The sequence below is a fragment of the Vigna unguiculata genome, chromosome 2 (assembly GCF_004118075.2).
Source record: "Vigna unguiculata cultivar IT97K-499-35 chromosome 2, ASM411807v1, whole genome shotgun sequence".
Lineage (NCBI taxonomy): Eukaryota > Viridiplantae > Streptophyta > Magnoliopsida > Fabales > Fabaceae > Vigna > Vigna unguiculata.
Window position 1 is genome coordinate 3,418,977 of NC_040280.1, and position 24,702 is coordinate 3,443,678.

Genomic DNA, 24,702 nt, shown 5'->3' on the forward strand with positions numbered 1-24,702 from the left:
GTAATTAAAGTTCTAGAACAAAGTAGAAAAGCCTAAGATAGGAAGAAAATATCAAGAACATTCTACATAGGCAAAAATCTAGAACATTCCACACAAGTTGTGGCTAGCACTTTCTAGAATACTCTATAGGTCTATAAATACCCATGTACTCAATCATTTGATGAATGACAAAAACTAAGACCACATCTAACACACCACTCACTACTACAACTACATACTCTTTCCAACTACAACTTCCACATTCTATTATCTCCACAATTTTCTCTATCTCATCAACTATTCCTTTCACAACCTCAAAATACTATCAGACTCAAACCGACTCATCTCAACCTTTCGTCCAATCCGACTCAAATTTTTGGACCTGTGGGCTTTTTTTGTCCAAACCATTGAGGATTCCAAAACTTGAAAAATTTCAATTTTCTTTTTCTTTAAGTGAATTTCAAATTTTACTATTTTAATTATTTGAAATATCTTCTTAAAATCTCTCGATTTGAATTTCATTTGAATTTCCTCATTTAAACATATATTTTCCTTGAAAAAAATTTAAATTCTCCAAATTTACGCTCTTAAATTTCTCGTCCAAACACACCAGCTATTTTGCTGTATGCAAATTAATTCCTCCACCTCGCAAATTTTGCAAGAATTAATATTAAATTTACAAAAGTTAAATCGGTAGATTATTGTCAATTCTAATAGCACCCACCACACAACAATAATAAAGAAACGACGAAGACTTTTTCAATGATATAAAAGAGGAAGTTATAGTATCCTTCAATCATGCAGAATAAATAACAATAATTCGTGAATAGGAAGAAGACAAATTGTGAGTGTTCGAAAAAGGGTGTCCTTTCATTCTTATCTCTTGCAGCAGTAGTGAGTGTGAGCATTCTATCGCATGCTCTCTACTCGATTCAAGCAACGGAGTACATTCATCTGTCAGGAGGTGTATCGATCAGTGTAAAGTTAACTTCTGCTCTGATTTGAAATTCTAATCGTTTGCTTTGGTTTTCAATGGAAGCTGTAGCTGATGTGTTTGTGGTTATGTTTGTGTTTGTACAGTAACTCAACGTTTCAGAGTCTCTTTGAAATAATGGATCACCATTTGTTTCTTTCTCACCATTCTCCATTCTCTCTGCGTATTAGTTAAAGGAGGTAAGCTAATCTTTCATCATTTTCCACTTCCAAATTAGTTATATATCGACGATGATGAACAGCTTCAGTCTGAGGCTACTAGATAGATCTGCTTCTTCTTATGGATGAAAACACCAACAATTGTTGCATCTTTCTCATTTTCCCACAAATTACGACTAATATTTCCACTTTTTCTTTGCTTCACATACTCTCTTTTTCTTCTAAAATAATGAACTGATTTTTAATTAATTTATAATATTGCTATGGAAACTAAACTCCTTAATTTAATCTAATTAATTTATATATATTTTTTGAATTTAAATCATTTATTTGTGTGAGATTTATATTAAAAGTAGTATTTTAATTCATAAATTTAGATTTAAAATAGAATTTTTAGTTATTATAATTATAATAATAATTTAATTTTTTTATTTATCTTTTATTCAATGTGATTTTTATGCTTTTTTAAAAGACATAGATATGGTACATTTTGCATCTGCTAATCTTTTCTTTTATACTTCGATCGTCGTACCTCACTTAAAAAACCTATAATCAGACTAAATGCATGTATAAAATTAAAAATGGTTGGGGAAGACTGCATATCCAATATATTATTATATCAAGATTTAAGTTATAGCAAATATAATGTTTGTTATAATAATACCGTTTAAAAATAAATAAATAACTCAATAATAATTAGTAATTTAAAACAGTAAAAGCATTTAAAAAATGATAAATTTAAGTAAATAAATTGTTTTTTTATGGGACAAAGAGAAAGATAGAAATATTTAAACGGTTTTAGAATAGTATGGAACTCCGTCACAATTTTGTCTTTAAGAAATATCTCAAAGAATTAGAAAAAGATAAAATTATTTCAACTGTACTCGATCTTAACGATCTTAATTCCTAAACGATGTAAGATGACTTATCAGATATACCAAAACGCATAGTTAACAAAATATTACACATTACATATATTACAGTAATTAAAAAATAAATTTATAGCTATTATTTTATTTCGTATTACTTTTTTATAAACTTAATTATAAAAATTATTTTTTATTTTTATTTTTTTATTATCATAAAATAAAAATAAACACACGTACGTACGCCTATTGGCTGTTGTTTTCGATTGTTTATATTAAAAATGTTTTAATTAAATTAAAAAGAATACTTCTCTTAAAACATTTTTACTATGACATTTAATAAAAAAAATTAAATTAAATATATTTTTAGTTTTTATATTTATATACGAAATTAAAATTCATTCTTCTCTCAAAAATTTATATAAATTTATCTTCATATTTATGAAATATATATTTTCAATTTTTAACATTTTGATGAGCTGTCCTACCACAAAAGTGATATGGACACTGTCGAATACTTGGATCACAAGTGTAATTTAAGAAAAAAAAATTGACATTTTCTTTATTTTCTTTTTCTTTTTACTTTTCCTTTCTTCTTCCGCGTCTTCTTTCCATTTCTCTGCCTTCACACCTGCACTTGATAGGTTATATATATTTTATTTTTCATATATATGAGTTACAGTTATAGTCATCGTTATGACATTGAGAAATTGTAGTTCTATATGATTATATGACATTAGTCTTATACATATAAGACCTTAGACATCACTTTAACCTTAAAACCTTAAGACAATGTTGTTTTATTCTTATATAATGTTCAACTTTGTCTTTTCTATCCAATGTGAGACTTTTTGATTCACATTTTGACTATTCCCAACATCTCCCCTCAAGAGTGAGTCCTTTGTTTTTTTTTTCTTTTTTCATATGGTATATTTTCCCTTCAGGTGTATGAGTGACCCCATCGGTGACCCCTTTTTGTTATAGTTATGGTTATGCGGTCAGTCACTCCGAACCATCGGCTCTGATACCACTGATAGGTTATATATATTTTATTTTTCACATATATGGGTTATGGTTATAGTCATGGTTATGACATTGAGAGATTATGGTTCTATATAATTATATGACATTAGTCTTATATATATAAAACCTTAGACACCACTTTAACCCCATAACCTTAAGGCAATGTTATTATGGGTCTTTATTCTTATATAATGTTCAATTTTATCTTTTCTATCTAATGTGACTTTTTGACTCACACTTGGACTATTCCCAACTTATCTCATCCATCTTCTCCTTTCTTCCTCTCTTTTTCCTTATTTATTTGTTACTTTGTGTGGATTTGTGATCCGTGATGCGTTAGTGTGTTGGGATTACGGTGAATAAAAGTGAATTTGGAGTGTTGTTGGTGAGGAGAGAGAGAAAAGAGAGTGTTGGTTGTGTTGTGAAGGAAAGTAGGTTGGAGAAGATGATGTCCGTTGGTGTGTGTGGTGTGGTGTCTGGATTTGGTTATGCAGGTGATCTTCATTCGTGCATCCCCATCATCATACTCTTCCTCACCTCACCACACTTAATCATACCTACAGAACACACGACAGAATAAAAATTCTCAGTGCCTCCAACTCACGCATAGAACTTCCATCACCAACCTTCTCCTACCAAAAAAACCCAACACAGAATCAACCCTTGTAATCACCATCTTCCTAACAACACAAAGACAAAAAGAAAACAGAGAACACAACTGCAAGGCCAACTATAGATACACAGTCTTTACAAAGATACCCCTCCGATTTAGGGCAACGGAGGAATGGGAAGTGGTGACAAGTCGTGCGGCAGCATTGAGGGCAACCCACCTTGATTGGGCGTGCTGAACGGTGGTAGTATCTCCGGCGGCAACGTCGAACGGAACTCGTCGGAGGAGACCAGTGGCGGTCTGGGATGGTGAAGGCGAAGATGGAGCAGCGATAGGGGTTGATTTGTTCTATCTCGCGGAAGAAGAAAGTCGAAGATCGAAGATTAGCGGCGCGTTGTGGATGAGGTGCAGGAGGGAAGAACAGGGGAAGAAGAAAGGGAAAATAAAAGGAAAAAAATGCCAAAAAAAGTATTTTTTTAAAATTACATATCTTAGGAACGTAACTGATACGTGTCCACATCAGCCGTTAGACATCTCAGCAAAAATTAACGTCATTAAAAAATAGAGATGTATTCACACATTTTATAAATATAAAAATGAATTTTATATAAATTTAAAAAAAATGACAAATTTTAATTTTATATATAATTACAGAAACTGAAAATATTTAACCCAATTCTTTTACTAAATCGATTGGACTCAATATGCTGATGTTGATTTCTTTTTAGGATTAACATACTAACCACATGATTTATTATCAATCAAAAAAATAAAATTGTCGAGTTCTATTTTCTAATAAAATAACTATCACACTGCAATTTTCTTTTGCGATTTGTTTGAATAGTATTATACTAGAAACATGATATTTATTTCTGATCTCATTATCAATTATGCATCATATACATAGAAGATGAACATTTTTAACATCGGAAAACTTTAATTAAAATCACATGCAATTAACATCATCTGAACAACAAATGGATGAGTAAGTGCTTGCTTATGCGACAAATTAACATAAAATTAATTAGAATTGATTTTTTAATATAGAATCAGTACGAGCTTGATTTCCAACATTAATTAGAAAGTAAAAATTTTAAAAAACTAATTCTTACTCTTACCTCAGAAAATTGATTTAGTTGAAATTAATTCTTCAACGTTAAACTAAACACACCCTAATGCAATGACACCGTTGATGCTTTCTCAAATAAATTATACTTATATTCACTAACTTTACGAAGGTACATGTTAGAAAAAAAAAAGTGATATTTAATGTACAATAGAAAATTTTGTGTAAAATTTTAAAAGCAGTTTGGTCTTAGTTTAATTTGAGAAAACCCGATGCTAGCATTATAGTTTACTTTAAACGGAGCTATTGTCCTTTCTAAGAGATTAAAAGTGTAACCACCTCAAAAGTTTATTTAAATCTATTAAATTTTTGTGCAGAATGAATTACTTGAAATTAAATGAGTATGTTTAATTTTATTTTTTTCTCTCCAGATGTATTAGTAAAGAAAAAAAATAAGAAACAAAATTATAATCAAAGTCAGTCAAACACAAGTATTTAAGTAATGAAATTGAACTATAATTCAACTTCGTAAACTAATTCAATAAGGTGGATTATATATATATATATATATATATATATATATATATATATATATATATATATATATATATATATATATATATATATATATATATATATATATATATATATATATATATATATATATATATAATATCTTGGTAATTTTTAAAAAACCAATTTATTTGAGGTTGTAATTCTTTCGAATAAAAATTATTTCAAAGTGATTCTTTATGAATAACGAACTTAGATTGTATCATATGGTTCATGAAGAGAGGAACAGGTTGGAGATTGAATAGATCTATGATCTTCATCTTCATTTTGTTGGTAAACGGGCCTAGGTATGGAATTAATTGTTTCTATACCTTGGAGATTGGTTTCAGGAGTAATTATTCTGGAAGAACTACCTTGATGTGTATGTTGTGAGGCTATTGAGAAGGATCTCCTAGCAGAACTATATTCTAATCTAGTAGCCTCAAATCTGGAGGAAAAGGAATTTCTTCTGTCAAAGATGATTTCTACTTTTCTTGTCTCAGTTTGTCTTATTTCCCGAAGTTCAAGAGTATGCCTTGGAGCACTAGGGGTAGCCCTATCTAACAGCCAAGAAATGGGTAAATCAACTTCATCCCATTTGATGAGCCTAGGAATTGTGACATTAGCTTTGGCCATGTTAGTGACAAATAGGGTTGTTTCCATATCGGTAGTTTTCAGTAGAACTCTAGAGTTACAGGTATTCATAACCTTGTACTGAATTCTATATAGCAATGCTGCAGGAAAAGATCCATCCTTCATGTTTAAACCATGAAGCCTAATGTTTAGAAATAATGAGTCTAGAATATTTCTATCCAAAAGACTCACCGGTTTGTTAGGAAAGTCTCTGAACTCTTCTTTGTTTTCTAATTATGTTTCAGGAATTTCTTCTTGATCAGAATTTTCCTCTAAGTTTGATAGTTTTGCATTATAAATTGTTTGTTGTTCTTTGATTTCTTTTATATCTTTTTTGATATTGTGGATTTTCGCTTGGAGATCCTGAATGGTTACTGGTTTAGAGGTAGATTTTTCTAACCTTTTGAAAATAGGTTTAAGATTATACCTATTTGTGACTAGTAAGTTTTTCCTAGAAGTTTGTTCTAGGGTTTGTTTGAGCTTATTCAAATAAGTTCTTTTTTATTAAGATCTGGAATGGAATTAATTACTTCAAATAAGAGATCTTGCTTTTTTGTTAAAACATTCACAATTGGAATGTTATCATTGTCAAAGGATGATTCTTGTTCATCCTCTTGGATTTCATTGAGATTTTCTTCAGAGAGTTCTGGATCAGATTCATCTTCTGAAGTTTCAGTTAGAAGGTTGTAGATCTTTTTTTCCACTTCTGGTTCTAGATTGAGATTGCTTAATTTTCTTTTGAGTCTACAGTATTTACTGGTATGACCCGGTTTCCTACAATTGTAGCAAATAATGCTTTTTGATCTTTGTGTTGGTGGTTTAGTTTGTGTTTTGTTTTCTTTAGATTGGAATGGTTTCCTAGACCTACGAAATTTTGGTTTACTATTCCTAGGTCTAGTACTTGGAAATTGTTTTTGTTTGACAACTTTCTTAGTTTTCTTTGTAAAGCATCCTGGTATACCAAACTGCTCACAAAACGTTTCGAGTTCTTTTCTACTTTGAGATTTTTCCTTAGCAAGTTGTCTTTGGAGTTTATCGTTTTGACATATATTTAAGGCTGTTTTTTGCACATAAGAGATAAGTTAACCATAAGTCAAATGGTCGTAAGGAATGATATTATCAGGGGTTAAACTTCTAATTTTTTCCCTGACCTTATCTCCTAATGATCTAGGAAGTCCTGCTAAGAATTTTTCTTTCCAGAAAGGTTGTTGACTATCTTCCCTAGTGTAAATTCTTGTAAGGAAAGTGTCTTTGTACCATTTGAAATCTCCTAAGGTTTTACACCTAAGATTTGATAATAATTCAGTAGACCTATCTTTCCATAAAGATGGATCTCCTATGAAGTGTTGGGCTATTGTAAACACCAAAGTGTTAACAGCATCTGGGATGGTTTCACCATTATTATAAATTGGATCGCCATTATCATCTATTTTGACAGCTAAAAAGATAGTTTTGTACCGATCTTTTTCTTGGATCTGTATTTGCCAAAATCCAGATTTCATGTCAAATTTGAAAAAGATTTTAGCAGAATGAAGCCTATTAAGATCTTTTTTGTTTGGAATAGGATATCTAATCCATTTTAAGGCTTGATTTAGGGGTTTATAGTTAATAACTAACCTTGGAGTACCCCTTTCATGTTCAGCTTGTTTATTAACATAAGAAGTTGCACATGACCAAGGCCTCTTGCTTGGTCTTATGAGTTTTTTTATTTAAAAGATCTTTGATCTTTGTTTGACAATGGCGAAGAAGTTCTTCATTCATTTGAAAGCTTGTTTATTAACATAAGAAGTCAAATAAATGTTTCTTCCTAGACCAAAAGTTATTTGGTAGGTCAGAACAAATGGTTGACTCAGTTGAATGGAGTACCTTTTTGATTTTTTGTTGAATTTGGGGCAAGTTTAATTGGGAATCAATATTTTTAAAAGAAATTTCTTCTTTTAAAAAATTGATTTGATTTGATTTCTGTTGAATAAGATTGATTTGTTTGGTGATAGGTTTTCTAATAAATCTAAATATTATAGATTTACCATTGTGCTTGGTCAAGATTCCTTCTTCAGATATCTCTAAAGGGAACAATGTTTTGATAAAGGGTGTCCCAAAAATAACTTCATTTTTTAGGTCTTTGACTAGCAAAAATGGAGTTTCTATTTGATAATCTTGGCTTTCTATAATTGCATTAGATAATTTGTATTTGATTTTCAATTTAGAACCGTTAGTCGTGCTAAGTCTTTTAGATATTTTTTCAAAGTACCTAGTAGGGATTAATCCTTCTAAGATACAATTTGAATCTGCATCTGTGTCAAACAGAGTTGTTGGTTTAGTTAAGCTTTTCCATTGCTTATTTGCAGTGACCAAGATTGGATTGATATGTGAAGGAGTATTGAGTTCAGATTCATTATCTGAGCTTTGTTCTAAGATGGCTATGGTTTTTGTTGGTTGTCTAATTTTGAGTTTTGAAGAAATTTCTTCAGTGGGTTGAGGAGTATCGTGAACAACTATTGTTAGTAAATTATTAATCTTATTTAATAATTCACCATGATTTTGATCAGAAGTGGCTTTAGCTTTTAATAGGTTTTGTTTAGCCTTCTGACTTATTTTGAAAGGTTTGAACAAAGGTTTCTCTAATTGTTTTGAGGTAGATGTCTGCCCTGAAGAACTACCTATTTTCAAAAGTTCAGTTTTTGGAGAGATTACTTTTTCTCCTAAAACTTGAAGATATTTGTTTGTATAATTGACCTGTTCCATAAGGCTTTTGATATCTTTTGAAGAAAATTCTTCATTTAGGTCTTTGGTTTTGAAGGGTGCAGCTATTACTGGATTTCCCTTATCATCCCTAAGGTTAGGGAGTTGGTATTGTGTTTTTGGAGGTAGTTCGGTTTGAACTTTTTCTCCATCTTTGAGATGCCATATCGTGATGACATTAGTGGTTTTGAAATCTATGATTTCTTCTTGGAAATGATATTTTATATCATTTTTTATGGTATAAGCATGAAACCAATCAAAAAATGGGATATTGAGTTATCAATTTTCCCCTCTAGTACCAGAGCCTGATAGGGAACTAGGGTGATATTTATTATTGTTAAGTTAACATATATTAAGATAAATCTGGTAACATGGATTTTAGGTTTATTTTAATTTTGTATAAATCAAACTAGAGATCTGGTTCCTTTAGTTTAGATCTTAAGATGAATTATATCAATAAGTCTCGTGTCATGGGCAGTAAGCCTATCTTACCCATATTTGTCCTAAGATTTAGATCTAGCAACCGGAAATAAAAAAGAGAGTTTTTGTAAAACTAGATTTATTGGATACATGGAAATTTAACATTGATATATAATGCCTTATGAAACCAAATGAGGGTGGGATACCAAATATCATACAAAATGAGTAGTCTCCTTCGATCTTTTTCCCGTCGTCTTTCTATTAAAAGTTCTGCCTCCTCCTCTTCTACCTCAAATAGGTCAAATCAAAACTTGCTCACTAAGCATAATCAGACACAAGAGGAAATCCCTCCAAGAAATAGTATCTTCAAAGAAGAAGTTTGCTTTGAAGATATTAACCAAGCAATAGATAACTGGGAAATACCGAAGATTCCAAGGGAGGAACTGTATATCCCAGAAGAAAACAAACTTGTCCGAAATTCGGATTACATAACCAAAGGAGAAAATTGATCAGCAGAGGGGAAAAAATTTAAAGGATCGTAAAGAGAAGTAAGACACTATTCGGAATAGTAAAACAATATAATGTTGCAAATAATTAATGCGGAAATATAAAAGAAGACCAGATTTATATGGCGGTAGTCCACACAATACTAGTTAGAGGGAGAGGAGAAAAACATATAAAATAAAACCAACCAGATTAACGGAAATAAAAGAAAACTAGAACTGCGGTGGTCCACGCTGAACTGGCTAGAGGGAGAGAGAGAGAGAGAGAGAGAGAAAAATAGGAAAAACATTGAAAACCTTTATTGTTCTGAACGAGGAATACAATTAGATTTTGGAGAAAGGAAGAAAGAAAAAAGCTTACAAACTCAGAGGCCTTCTCTCTAACTTCTCTATCTGATGTTTTAGTAAATGAAAAAAGGGTGTCTCACAACATGGTCGAGCACTCCTTTTATAATCATAAATTTTAATGTTTCAACAGTACCAGTATCATGAGTGGAACTGTGGCTATAGTGTAGGTTATTAGTCTTCTGCTAGATTGATTCCGAAATAGTCATCTTCGTTCCGAAACACGTCATCTGAAGAGGCTGCCGAGGCTAAAGATCTTGGTAATGATTTCTTCGAGGAGGTTCCTTCATCATCTTTTAATAGCTTGAGAATATTCTGCAGATTTTCTGCAAAACTTTCTTTAGATTTTGAAGCTTTTAAGGCGGCAATAATTTGTGCTTTCTGGATAAGGAACAGAGAAGTTTCTAGATCTGCCAATTTTAGAAATTCTGAATTTGTCATAAACCATTTACGAACTTCTTCTGGACTTGCCTTAGAAGCGTCAAATTGAATCCACCACTTTACATAGGAATTCCTTTGTAATATTGGTAGTCTATTTGGATGTTCTTTCTTTCCGAACTTATATTGTCATGAGAATTCCCATGCTAAGGAAAATTCAGAGTAGAACTTCAAATCTGTAGGAGTTATTGAATCCTGGTCATATTTGATTTTAAACAATTTAAATCCTTCTTTTGTTGGGGAGGGAAGGATTTCTTCGATTGGTCCACAAAAGTCCCACCATTAGAGGAACGAATTTGAAAAATTATACTTGTTATTTCTTTTGAAATAAATTAGCCATGAATGACGATAGGTTTTATTTTGATACCAGAACACCCTGGTCCAAGCATCAATATAATCCCAATAATTATACCCAATGGGCACTAGTGTAGTTTTGGCCTTTTAACTCGTGTTATAGGCCTCGGTTGTTAGTTAACCGAAGCATAAAATGGCGCAATGGTACTTTTGCAATTTTTTCCAACTTTTATGTCGCGGTTCATTAGAAAATCGGTGCCAAAAGGTATGATATGTCTCCAAAATCTGTTTGTATTCCTCGTTCAAAACAATAAAGGTTTTCAATGTTTTTCCTATTTTTCTCTCTCTCTCTCCCTCTAGCCAGTTCAGCACGGACTACCGCCGTTCTAGTTTTCTTTTATTTCCATTAATTTGGTTGGTTTTATTTTATATGCTTTTCTCCTCTCCCTCTGACTAGTATTATGCGGACTACCGCCGTATAAATCTGGTCTTCTTTTATATTTCTGCATTAATTATTTGCATCATTATCTTGTTTTACTATTCCGAATAGTGCCTTACTTCTCTTTGCGATCCTTTAAATTTTTTCCCCTCTACTGATCAATTTATATATATATATATATATATATATATATATATATATATATATATATATATATATATCATAAAATTGAATAAGTCTTTGGTTAATGTGAAATTTGTAATACACTCTCTTCAGAACATTGGGATTTGGTAATAAATGTAGGCTTGATATACCTAATTAATTTTTTTAAGACATTATTAATGGTCCTAATATCATATTAAGGTAGAGCCATTTAACCCTAACTTAATCTCACAAAATCAATTTAGTAAGGTGAGGTTTCTATCCACGTATATATTATAATTTGTAACACACACCTCACACTATGGACATCGAACATTCACATATCTCACAAATCTGACTCAAAAGACGAGTTGTACGAATCGTTGGGCCTACCCGACACGTTTAGGTCTCTGAGCCCGCTTGACACCCCTAAGTCGCTTGGCCCGTCTGCCCCGCCTGACCAATGTGGGTCGTCGAGCCCACCTGGTCTGTTTGGATCATCAGGCCTATTTGGGACGTCGAGCCTGTCTGACCCGTTTTGTGTTGTCGGGTAGCCCGATACGTATGGGTCATCAAGCCCGCACGACACATGTGGGTCGTTGAGTCCATCTGACCTGTTATGGTCATTAGGCCCATCGAGCCCGTTCGGCGCGTCTTTTGTCGTGCCTGTTCGGCCCATCTTGATTGTCGTGCCCGTCTGACCTCTCTTTGTCATTGGTCCCATTAGGCCCATCTTGGTCGTTGGCCTCATTCGACCCATCTTGGTGTTTAGGTTTGTGTTACCCGTCTTGGTCTTTGGGCCCATCCAACCTATCTTGGTCATCGGGCTCATTTGGCCCGTCTTATGTCGTTAGGCCTATTCGATCCGTCTTGGTCGTTGGGCCCGTTTAACTCTCGTCTTGATTGTCGAGCCCATCTGGTCAGTCTTGGTTGTTAGGCTCGCCCGACCCGTCTTGTTTGTCGGGCCTGTCCGACTTGTCTAGGTCATCGGGCTCGCCCAACCCGTTTGTGTCGTCAAGCCAGTCGAATACGTGTGGTTCATCTGGTCCGCCCAGCCTATGTGGGTCGCCAGGCCTGCACAACCAGTTTTTGTTGTCGGGCCTGCTCGACCTTTCTGAGTTGTCGGGCCTACCCGATCTGTCTTGGTCGTCGGGCACACCTGGCTAGTCGAGCCTATCTATAAACCGGACCATATTGACAACTCTACTAGAGATGTCTAGAACTCTACTAGAGATGTCTAGAGTGTGAGGTTAAGTGAGAAGAATTTCAAATTCCACCTATTTTGAGGGTATTTGAATTTATACTAATTTAGCTAATTGAAATACTTCCAAAAAGAATGTTTGCATTTTAAATGCTTTTGAATTTCTCTATCTAAACAAAGGATTTTATTACAAAAGAAATATAAATTTTTTAAAAAATGAATTACTTCATTAAAAATGCTCTATCCAAACACACCATAAAAGTTTCACTTTGATTTTTTAAAGCTTTTCTATCAAATCAAGATGATACTTTTAATAACTTAACATACTAATTTAGTCAATTTGATGATATATTATTAGTTTAACATATTAATTTAGTCTTAATGACATGGAAAATTGTGAAAATTGTCACCCTCCAAAGCCTGTTGAAAATTTAATTTAGTCTCATTAAAAATTGTAAGGATTTAAAGTGAAGATTTTGTATTTAAAAGAAAAAAATTGAAAATTAAATTATAGATAGAAAGCAAAGTGTCTTATATTACTGGAAATTTTTTGAAGAGAGGGTACACAATAAACTTGATCTTAACTATTTAAACGGGGAAAATGGTGAATTAATATATTTCATTATAGTGAATTAATATAAGTAACAAACGTTGAAGACTTTGAAATTATAGTTTTGTATAACGAATTGTTTATAAAGTGATTTTCGGTGTAAAGTGTAGAATTCTTGTTACTCATCAAGTCACCAATCGGATCGTGCATATAATAACTTAATTCCTATAATCCTCTATCACAATTAACAGTTTAAGGAATTATGAATTTTTGTTCTTTTTCTATTTGAAAATTTCATCTAAAATTGAATAATATAAAAGTGTTGATATAAATTAAAATAAATATAACAAAATTAAACTTACATATAATGTTAATTTTGTATATAATGCATGTTTTGGTTTAAGCTTTGGTTAAATATATTTTCTACTGGTACACTTTTTTTTTCCTATTTAACAAATCTTCTCATCCACATGTATGTTTGAACATGATTATTTAAACTTATTTAAAAGAAATGTTAACTAATATAGTATATTTAAACAAATTGATGAATGAATATTTTATTGAATGGCAACCAAGCCTTTAAATAACAGCAGAAATACAATTGTAACTGACACAAACAAAATAACAGAATAAAAAATAAATCCCGTAACAGACTCAACAAATATACTTCAACAAACCCTCCCTTAAACTAACTGCACCCATGCACTTTGTTTAAAGTTGGAATTTCGCACACTCCGAGCAGTTTTCGAAATTTCAGAAAAGAATCCAATTTTAAAGGCTTGGTCATAATATCTGCAATTTGGTCCTGTGTTCCGCAATGAACTAGCTCAATGACCCCATCTCTTGTGAGATCTCTGAGGAAGTAAAACCTTACATCTATGTGTTTACTCCTTCCATGCATAACTGGGTTTTTGGACAATTTGATAGTTGAGCAATTATCACACATTATCAGAGTACTTTCTGTTTGGTCCAATCCTATCTCCTTTAGGACCCTTCTCATCCAAATTGCTTGACAAGCACATCCAGCTGCTGCAATGAACTCAGCTTCTATGGTGGAAAGTGTGACAATTGGTTGCTTTTTGGAGGACCAAGCAACACTGCCTTCACTCATTAGGAACACATATCCTGATGTACTTTTTCTATCCTCCACATCTCCAGCATAGTCACTATCAGTAAAACCCAATAGCTTCTCAGTTCCTCCTCTTTTATATAGAATCCCATAGTTTTCAGTACCCTTTAAATACCTAAGAATTCTCTTAGCCACTTTAGCATGCATTTCTGTTGGTTGAGTCATATACCTGCTAATTAAGCTGACCACAAACATCAAATCTGGTCGGGTGGTAGTGATGTACATCAAACTACCAACCATTTGTTTGAAATGAGTTTCATCAATTTTGACTCCCCCTTCATCTTTACATAAATTATTTCCTAGCACAATAGGATTGTTGACAAAATTACTTTCCTCCATGCCAAATCGCCTCAGAATTTCTTGAGCATATTTCTTTTGGTATATGTAAATCCCATTAGAACACTGCAACACTTCAATGCCTAAGAAAAATCTCATTTTTCCTAAATCTGTCATCTCAAACTGTTGTTGCATGGATTTCTTAAAATGATTCATCATAAGCTCATCATTTCCTGTGTATATAAGATCGTCTACATAAACACTGATAATAAGAATCTTACCTTCTTTGCTCCATTTGAAAAAGAGTGTTTGCTCATTTTGACTTTGCTGAAAACCTTCACTAACAAAATAAGACTCAATGCGGCTAAACCAAGCTCGTGGTGCTTGTTTTAGACCGTATAAAGCCTTGTGGAGTTTATAAACCATATGTTCACTTCCTTTCTTCTCATATCCTTTTGGTTGAGCAACATACACGTCTTCCGTTAAGGTTCCATGTAGGAAAGCGGATTTGACATCAAATTGATAGATACTCCATCCTCGTTGTGCAGCAATTGCTATTACCATTCTAATAGTATCCATCCGAGCTACAGGGGCAAAAACTTCATTGTAGTCAATACCATGCTTTTGTGAATACCCCTTAGCCACGAGGCGAGCTTTGAATTTATCCACTTCTCCATGTTCATTTACTTTGGTTTTGTATATCCATTTAACTCCAATCTTCTTTGCACCATTCGGTAAATCAACTAATTCCCAAGTATGGTTCTTCTCTATAGCTGTGATCTCATCTTCCATGGCTTGCCTCCATTTAGAACTTTTTACTGCATCCTCAAAACATATTGGATCTGCAGAATCTACCAAAGCCATATGCACGATATCTTCATCTTCTGACAGTCCTTCTCCTGACACATAATCTTCCATCCACCTTGGAGCATGTCTTATTCTTCCATCTTCATCTACAACATTTTGTGTTGTATCAAGTTGATCTTCAATCTGATCAGTCTCTTCAATTTCGTTCTCCTCAGTTGGGTTTGCATCAGTATGATCATATTCATAAAATTCGTTGTTTCCACCTTCTGAATCTACTTGCAAGTTTTCTTTGGAGGCTGCATTCCAATCCCACTGTTTTTCTTCTTCAAAAATGACATCCCGACTTATTAAAACTTTTCTTGATGTAGGATCATATAACTTGTACCCCTTTGATTCATCACTAACACCAAGGAGAACACATTTAACACTTTTACCTTCTAATTTGGTCCTCTTAGCATCTGGAATATGTGCATGTCCTACACATCCAAATACTCTAAAATGCTCAACAGAAGGTTTCTCACCACTCCATGCCTCCTCTGGTGTCATTCCTTTAACTGCCAACGTGGGGGATCGATTTAGAACATATGTTGTCCACTTCACAGCTTCAGGCCAAAACATTTTCGGAACTCCCTTGGCAGACAACATTGATCTGACTAGGTTCAACACCGTCCTGTTTTTACGCTCGGCCACTCCATTTTGTTGTGGAGTATAAGTTGTAGTTAATTGCCTCTTTATCCCATTCAATTTACAAAAATCATTGAACTCTGCTGAATTGAATTCTCCTCCTCTGTCTGTACGTAAACATTTGATAGCCAAACCACTTTCTTTCTCAACGAGCATTTTAAAACACTTGACATGATGGAATGCTTCTGATTTTTCCAATAAAAAATATACCCAAGCTTTTCTAGAATAGTCATCTATAAAGCATAAGAAGTACCTTTTTTGACTATTGGATGCTGGTGTAATAGGACCACAAATGTCTGCATGAATCAATTGTAATTTTTGGGTTGCTCTCCAATGACTTTGTTTAGGAATTGGCTCACGATGTTGCTTCCCTTGAACGCAATCAGTACACATAATTGTAGAGGTAGGCAGCAAAGGCAAGCCATGAACCATCTTGCTTTTCTGAAGCAATTGTAAACCTTGGTGGCTGAGATGAGCGTATCTGCAATGCCACAAATGAGGAAGTTCTTGTGTTGTGGTGTTGAAACATATTTCTGTTTTTTTTGAAATCCTTGCAGGTAATATAAACATCCTGTTTGGAGTCATCTTGATTTGTAAGATTAATCCTTTGTGAGGATGATATATATTGCACCCTCCTGACTTAAATATGATGGTTAACCCTTTCTCTTGCAGCTGGCCAATACTCAATAGATTATTCTTGAGCTCAGGTACGTAAAAAACATCTTGTATCACATGAGTGACACCATTGACATTCAGCTTCACATTTCCTTTGCCAAAAACGTTCATCTTGGTGTTGTTTCCAAGCTTTACTACATGTCTAAAAGATTCATCAATCTCATTGAAATTTGATTTATCTCCACACATGTGATTTGAGCATCCTGAATCGAGAAACCAAGCATCTTCCTTGCTTGTTTGATGTTGAAGAAGCCCAACGTGAGACATTAGCAATATTTCTTCTTCTTCGTCAAATTCTGCATAATTAACCTCCTTGTCCAATGAAGGACATTCATACTGGTAGTGACCTAGCTTGTGGCATTTAAAACATTCAATCGTTGCTCGATTGAAAATTTGCCTTCCTCTTCCTCTCCCACGTCCTCTTCCTCTTCCTCTTCCCCTTGTGCCAACATTATCTGAACGCACTGTTAATGCTTGTTCTTCTCCGCTTGATTTGATAAACTTTTGCTCATGAACAACTAGAGAGCTTTGTAGTTCATCAATAGTAAGTTTGTCAATGTCCTTAGATTCCTCAATTCAGACAACAACATAATTGAATTTCTCAGTTAAGGTTCTAAGGATTTTTTCGACAATAGTAACTTCCTTCATATCTTCACCATTACTCCGCATCTTGGTCGCTACATTCATAACACGAGCAAAATATTCAGTTATGGCTTCACCCACTTTCATTTCCAGAACTTCAAAGTCTCTTCTCAGAGCTTGGAGAAGAGAACGCTTTACTCTAGCATTTCCAGCAAACTTTTTCTTCATTGAATCCCATATCTGCTTCGATGTGCGTTTTTCCAAAATTTGCTCAAGAATTGTTCTATCAATGGCTTGAAACAAATAGTTCTTAACTTTGAGATCTTTCGTAATCAGATCCTCCAACTCCTTTTGTTGCACCTCAGTCAACTCCACTCCTTCTGCAGCGTCATAACCACACTCCACCAAATGCCAATAACCCTTTGATCTTAAAAGGTTTTCCATAAGCATGCTCCAATGGTCATAATGACCATCGAAACGTGGTATGGCAGGTTGCACGAAGCTCTTATCCTCACTCATTTTATGATTCACTCAAAGTCTGTCGCTTTTTTTATATCAGGTCCCAAGATGGAGCTCTGATACCAATTTGTTAACTAATATAGTATATTTAAACAAATTGATGAATGAATATTTTATTGAATGGCAGCCAAGCCTTTAAATAACAGCAGAAATACAATTGTAACTGACACAAACAAAATAACAGAATAAAAAATAAATCCCGTAACAGACTCAACGTAACAGACTCAACAAATATACTTCAACAAGAAATGTTCGACAAAATAATCAAAGTGACGAAAAATATATTTAAAAACTCTTATCACACCTAAACTTTTTAAAACCAATAATGATTAAAGTTATTAGATATTTTTTATTGTATATCCCATAATTGACTATTTAGGATAGAAAACATTAAATTTAATTACTACACAATAACTTGATAACCTTTTTATGTAATTTTATTATAAAAGTGATGTAGCAGAAAATGTAGCAGAGAATCCAAATTCATCATTTTGTTATCTAATATATCTAAATATAATTGCAAGACATACTATAAGCGTGTCTATCTTTTGTTGTTCAGGATCAAGAAAGTGTTATATGTTGAAACAAATTGATGGAGTGTGTCTTGGGTTTTGCATCTTCTATTTCAAGAGATTTAGTGTGTGGAGCAGTAAATCAATTGCGTTATCCTTGCTGCTTTAACGATTTCGTCAAAAAGCTTGAAGAAGACGAGGGAAATTTGATTATAACAAGAGATGGCGTCCAAAAATTTATTGCGTATGCCAATACACAAACAAGAAAGACTAGTGAAATTGTTGACAAGTGGTTACAAGATGCTATCAATGATGTAGACAATGTGAACGAGTTACTGAAAGAGGCAAGAACAAAAAAAATTTGTTGCTTTGGGCACTTTCCAAATTGGATTTGGCGATACCGTGTAGGAAAAAAGTTAGGAAATAAATCTGTGGACCTCAAAAAGTTCATTGATGAGGGTAGACAATATGTGCCATTTGACCGCATCGCTACGCTTCCTTCAAACATCCTTGACATTCTTTCAGAAAAATGCATGAATTTTGAAAGTAGAGAATCTGCATACGAGCAACTACTGGATGCAGTGAAAAATAATGATGTTTCCATGATTGGGTTGTATGGGATGGGGGGTTGTGGTAAAACCACATTAGCAATGGAGGTTAAGAAATTAGTAGAAGCAGAGCATCTTTTTGAAAAAGTTCTTTTCGTACCTGTTTCTTGTACGGTGGAAGTTCAAAGGATTCAAGAAAAAATAGCAAGTTCACTGCAATATGTATTTCCATAATCCGAAGAAATGCAGAGAGCCCAACGATTATGCTTGAGATTAACACAAGAAAAAAATATTCTTATGATTCTAGATGATGTGTGGGAGAAACTTGATTTTGCTCGCATAGGGATTCCCTCCTCCGAACACCACAAAGGTTGCAAGATTCTCATTACCGCTAGATCGGTAGAAGTTTGTATTTCAATGGATTGTCAAAGAAAGATTTACCTGCCAATTTTAACGGATGAAGAAGCATGGACTCTTTTCCAAAATAAAGCACTTATATCAAAAGACACCCCTGATACCTTGAAGCGTATGGCAAGATTAATTTCTGATGAATGTAAACAATTGCCTGTTCTCATTGTAGCTGTTGCTAGTAGTTTGAAGGGAAAAGCTGAGACAATATGGAGTGTTGCACTGAATAAATTAAAACATTCTAAGCCAATAAATATTGAAAAAGGTTTGACTGATCCCTACAAGTGCTTGCAGTTGAGCTATGATAATTTGGATGATAAAGAAGCTAAATCACTATTCCTGTTGTGCTCCGTATTTCCTGAAGATTTTGAAATTCAAGTTGAAGTTTTAACAAGATGTGCAATAGGATTAGGTGTAGTTGGAGAAGCTCAGTCATATGAAGAGGCAAGGAGTGAAGTGATTGCAGCTAAAATTAAGCTTGTTAGTTGTTGTTTATTGTTGGATGCAGATGATGAATGTGTCAAAATGCATGACATAGTTCGTGATGTGGCCCACATAATAGCAAAAGATGAGAATAATATGATCAAGTGTGAAGAGGAAAAAGATGTTACGGTGGAACATAACTCAGTAAGATATCTATGGTGTGTGAAATTTCCAAATGATTTGGATTGCTCCAATCTTGAGTTTTTATTCTTACGGACAAAGAAAGAATTTGATGAAATTTTCAAAACAATGGGAATGCTCAAAGTTTTGATTCTTGTCAACGATGAGGATGAAAACACACCGTTGCCAAAAATATCTTTCCAAACATTAACAAATCTTCGTTATCTACACATCTATGGTTATGAGTTGAGCGACTTCTCATTTATTAGAGATATGAAGAAACTTCAAAGTCTTTCACTGCATGGTTGTTCATTGCCTTCATTTCCTGAATTACAAAGCGATGTAGCAATTACACAACTAACAACCTTAAAATTGTTAGAGTTACACATATGTGACATTAAACTGAAGAATTTTGAAGTGATCAAGAGAATCCCACTACTGGAAGAGTTGTACATTATTGATATTGCAGGAGAATGGTATGCTAATAGTGAAGACAATATTGAATTCTTTAAGACGTTTAGTGTTCCCGAAACACTGCAAAGGTATGGAATTGTGTTACGGTCCCGCGAATTTGGCCATTATAATCATGAAGATGTTTACCTTCATGGAAGAACTTTATTACTTAACCATTTTGACATATCAAATGAGGTAATAAAGGGTTTGGCAAAAAAAGCAAAGGATCTATTTGTAGGAAATATTGATGGAGGCGCAAAAAATATGATCCCTGATATATTTGAAATTGAAGGGGGAGGTTTGAATGAGTTGAATAAGTTGGAGATACTTGGTTCTGAAGAGTTAGAATGTTTGATTGACACTACTAATAATTCAAGTGAGGTGATGAATGTCTTCTCCCAGTTGCATACGCTGAAAATGGATGACATGGAAAATCTAAAAGTTATATGGCATTGTGTTGTACCTGCCAATGGGCCTTTCGAGAAGTTAGAGAAGCTGTATTTAAGTGATTGTCCACAACTGACATCTCTCTTCACGTATGTCGTGGCTCAACGATTGGTACAATTGAAAATATTAAAAATAAAAAGATGTAATGAATTGAAACATATATTAACAGATGGTGAGAAAATGGAGAAAAGTCAAGATGAATTCAGCACCTGGCATCCTGTACGAATCTTCCCGAATTTGGAGGAAGTAAAGATAAAGAGCTGTAAAGAATTAAAATATATATTCTCGGGCAACATTGTAGGAGGCTTAGGTCAATTGAAAGTTCTCGAGATAGAGGAATGCGACATGCTAGATCAAATAATTGGGGATATAGTTCCATTAGCAGAGCAAGATAGAAAAGAAGAAGTTGATGAAATCATTGAGGAAGGTAAGCATCCACATTCACATAGCACTTCAATTCCAACAACAACAGTTCTGAAGCATAACCCAGGTACATTTTTCTTTTTTCATTTCTAAATATGTTTAAGCGTGTATTAGGAAGTCTATGTTAACAAACAAGTCTCTCTGGATAAACACTCTTTTGTATTCAGATTTGTTCTGTGTTGAAATGAAGCACTACATGATCCTTTTATAGGCCTTTGGACATGACCCTTCAACTACATTCATTAAATATAACTACTACCTAACTCACAATTAATGAACTCTATTGCATGCTTAATCATAGCTAAAACCCACTCTCAACCTTTTGCAATCTCCTAGACAATTAATATAACAACTTCCAACTACCCACATTTAAGTTTACCTAACAAAATCCCCCCGTAAACTTAAATGCTCTTCTTATCCTTCATTCCAAGTATCATCTTGTTGTTCTCAAATAGAGAGGATGGCAGCGGCTTTGTAAACATATCTGCAGCTTGTGCTCGACTTTCAACGTGCTCCAACTCTACATTTCCTTCTTTCACTTGTTCTCGGATGAAGTGAAATCGAACATCAATGTGCTTGCTTCTCTCATGATTGACCGGGTTCTTTGCCAATTCAATGGCCGACTTGTTATCAACTCGGATCACAGTCCCCTTTTCTTGCTTCAATTCCAATTTGCTTAGAAGGTTTCTAAGCCAAACTGCATGGCAGACACTCCAGGATGCTGCAACGTACTCTGCTTCACATGTTGACAATGTTACAATGGGCTGTTTCTTTGAAAGCCAGGTGAACGATGTGCTCCCCATGAAGAATACATATCCAGACGTGCTTTTCCGGTCATCAACATCTCCACACCAATCACTGTCTGAGTAGCCAACTAGTCGGTAATCATCCGTCCTAGTATACATCAGACCAAGTGACACAGTTCCTCTCACATACCTTAAAATTCTCTTTAGGGCCTTCCAATGAGTATACCTTGGTTCCTCCATATACCGACTTGCTATTCCAACACTCAGCATTAAATCTGGTCTGGTATTTGTAAGATACCTGAGACTTCCAATCAGACTTCGGTATTTGCTCGCATCAACTCGGTCTCCATCTGCATACTTAGAAAGTTTTGTGCCCGGTTTCATAGGGGTGGAAACCGGGTTGCAACTCGTCATCTTGAACTTCTTTAAGACATCCTCAGCATACCCTTCCTGCGACACAAAGATACCGTCCTTCCCTTGAATGACTTCCAAACCAAGGAAATACTTCATAAGACCTAAGTCGGTCATCTCGAACTCCTTCTTCATCACTTCTTTAAATGCTTCAATTAGCTCAACATTATTCCCCGTGAAGATAAGATCATCGACATAGAGGGCAATGAACATCACATCTTCTCCTTTCTTCTTTATGTAAAGAGCATGTTCATAAGGGCACTGCTCATACCCATTCTTCTTGAAGTAAGTGTCGATTCTTTCATTCCATGCTCGTGGAGCTTGCTTCAGGCCATAAAGTGCCTTCTTCAATCTCAACACTTTCTTCTCTTTGCCTCTTCGCATGTATCCAAGTGGCTGTTCAACATATACTTCCTCCTCCAAGACTCCATTCAGAAATGCTGACTTCACATCCATCTGCAAGATTGTCCATCTGTGTTGAGCTGCTAAGGAAATCAACAACCTGATTGCTTCCATCCTCGTCACTGGAGCGAATACTTCATCATAGTCTATTCCTTCCTTCTGCTTGTACCCCTTCACTACGAGTCGAGCTTTGTATCGCTCAACTTCTCCTTCAGCGTTTGTTTTCTTCTTGTACACCCACTTTACGCCAACAGGCCGAGCTCCTTTGGGCAAATCGGTTAGCTCTTACGTGTTGTTGCGTTCGATTGCTCCGATCTCTTCATTCATTTCAATTTGCCACTTCTCCTCCTGCACGGCCTCTTCAAAGTTCAAGTCTTCTGAATCTGCCAAGAAACATACAACATGTACTTCGTCAGTCGAGTTGTATATGTCTTGCAAGCTTCGTGCTCTAGGCTGTAGAGGTTCATCTTCTTCATCAGAAGTCTCATGAACTCTCACAGCTGGTGGTGTATCTACTTCCAAGCTTCTAGACTCCTTCTCCGAGTTGTTCCACTACCACTCGCTCTCTTCATCAACTTGAACATCTCGGCTCATAATCACCTTCTTTGTTATTGGGTTGAACAACCTATACGCCTTGGTTTTTTCGTCGTACCCAATAAACACGTACTTCTTGCTCCGATCTTCAAGTTTGGTCCTTTGTTGAGCAGGAACATGACCATAAGCAATGCTACCAAACACTTTGAGGTGAGACACACTCGGCTTTCTTCCGCTCTAGACTTCTTGCGGTGTTTTCTCGTTCAGCTTAGCATGTGGACTTCTATTTTGCACATAGATGACACATTGCACTACTTCCGCCCAAAACTCCTTAGGTACGTTCTTGCTTTTCAACATTGTACGAACCATGTCAAGTATGGTTCGATTTTTCCTCTCAGCTACTCCATTCTGTTGGGGTGAGTATGGTGCTGTCAGAAATCTCCTTATTCCTTGCTCCTCACAATACTTCATGAGCTCGGATGAGATGAACTCGCCTCCTCGGTCAGACCTAACATATTTGATAGGCATGTTGGTCTCCTTTTCAACCATTGCTTTGAACCTTTTAAACACTTGGAACACCTCGGATTTCTTCTTCAAAAAATACACCCATGTTTTTCTTGAAAAATCATCTATGAAAGAAATGAAATACCTTTTCCTACTGAAAGATTCAGGGGTAATTGGTCCATAAATGTCTGTGTGAATTAATCTGAGTTGTTCCTTTGCCCGGTACTCGGCAGTCCTCGGAAATGAGGTCCTTGGATGCTTCCCGAGCACGCACTCTTCACAAAATTTCTTTTCAAACTCCGCCGTCGGGAGTCCTCGCACCATCTCCTTTTTCACCAACTCGGCTAGTCCACCAAAATGAAAGTGGCCAAACCAGAAGTGCCACATCATAGCTTCATCCTTCACATCAAGTTTCAAGCACCTCTCTTGGACTATTTTCAAGTCCAGCTTGTACATCCTGTTCTTCTTCATCTCTACTCGGGCAATCAATCGATCCGACTTGTCTTTCAAGTATAGTACTCGGTCTTTTATCAAAACCGAGTAGCCTTTCTCCATCAGCTGGCCCATGCTCAATATGTTGCTCTTCAGATCGGGTACATAGTACACATATATGATTTCTCCAACTCGGTTGTTCTTCTGTAGGTACCAAATTGTACCCTGACCTTTTACTGCCACCTTTGATGCATCTCCAAATGATACGTGTCCAGCGTCAACTTTGGTGAGCTCCTTAAAAAGATTCTCATCACCACACATGTGGTTGCTTGCTCCTGTATCAAGGTACCAAACTGAGTTGTCAGAACAGCTCGGACTTAGCTCGGCACCTGATCTCCTGGACATCATCAATATTCCTTCTTCCTCAGCATCCTCAGAAAGGAAGTTCGTTTCCTTCTTGCTTTCAGATCGACAGTCCTTTGCGAAATGTCCAACCTTCCCACAATTGTAACATTTGACTCCTGAGTAGCAGTCTTTAGCAAAATGACCGTACTTACCACATTTGAAGCACTCAACTCTTGAGTTATTCGAATGACCTCCTCGGCCTCTACCACCACGACCTCCACCTTGTCCTCGTCCACGCCAATTTTGTT

General features: G+C 35.0%; 2 protein-coding genes across 12 annotated transcripts in view; both read left to right on the plus strand.

The window, feature by feature from the left end:
* The first annotated feature begins 723 nt into the window (after positions 1-723).
* On the plus strand, positions 724-18,988 carry LOC114173672 (probable disease resistance protein At1g61180). Of its 10 annotated transcripts, none has more exons than XR_003602542.1 (3): positions 724-962; positions 1,060-1,152; positions 2,942-3,751. XR_003602542.1 is itself a non-coding variant. In XM_028058186.1 (3 exons), exon 3 carries the CDS (start codon positions 18,219-18,221, stop codon positions 18,918-18,920), a length of 702 nt encoding a protein of 233 aa, XP_027913987.1. In that variant the 5' UTR covers positions 724-962; positions 1,060-1,152; positions 18,186-18,218; the 3' UTR covers positions 18,921-18,988. The 10 variants fall into 10 exon arrangements, 3 of the variants coding, with proteins under 3 accessions (XP_027913987.1, XP_027913988.1, XP_027913986.1); XR_003602543.1 differs by having other exon boundaries at positions 3,361-3,751; XM_028058186.1 differs by lacking the exon at positions 2,942-3,751 and adding an exon at positions 18,186-18,988.
* LOC114173671 overlaps positions 18,877-24,702 on the plus strand; it is a 30,384-nt gene continuing 24,558 nt past the window's right edge. For both annotated transcript variants that reach the window (XR_003602535.1, XR_003602536.1), the window contains exon 1: positions 18,877-21,087. The gene's annotated coding sequence lies outside the window, so the exon portion shown is untranslated. The remainder of the gene's footprint in view (positions 21,088-24,702) is intronic.

Bases quoted from the DNA above. Each gene is read 5' to 3' on its own strand.
- LOC114173672 (XM_028058186.1), top strand. From the start codon at position 18,219: ATGGAGTGTGTCTTGGGTTTTGCATCTTCTATTTCAAGAGATTTAGTG.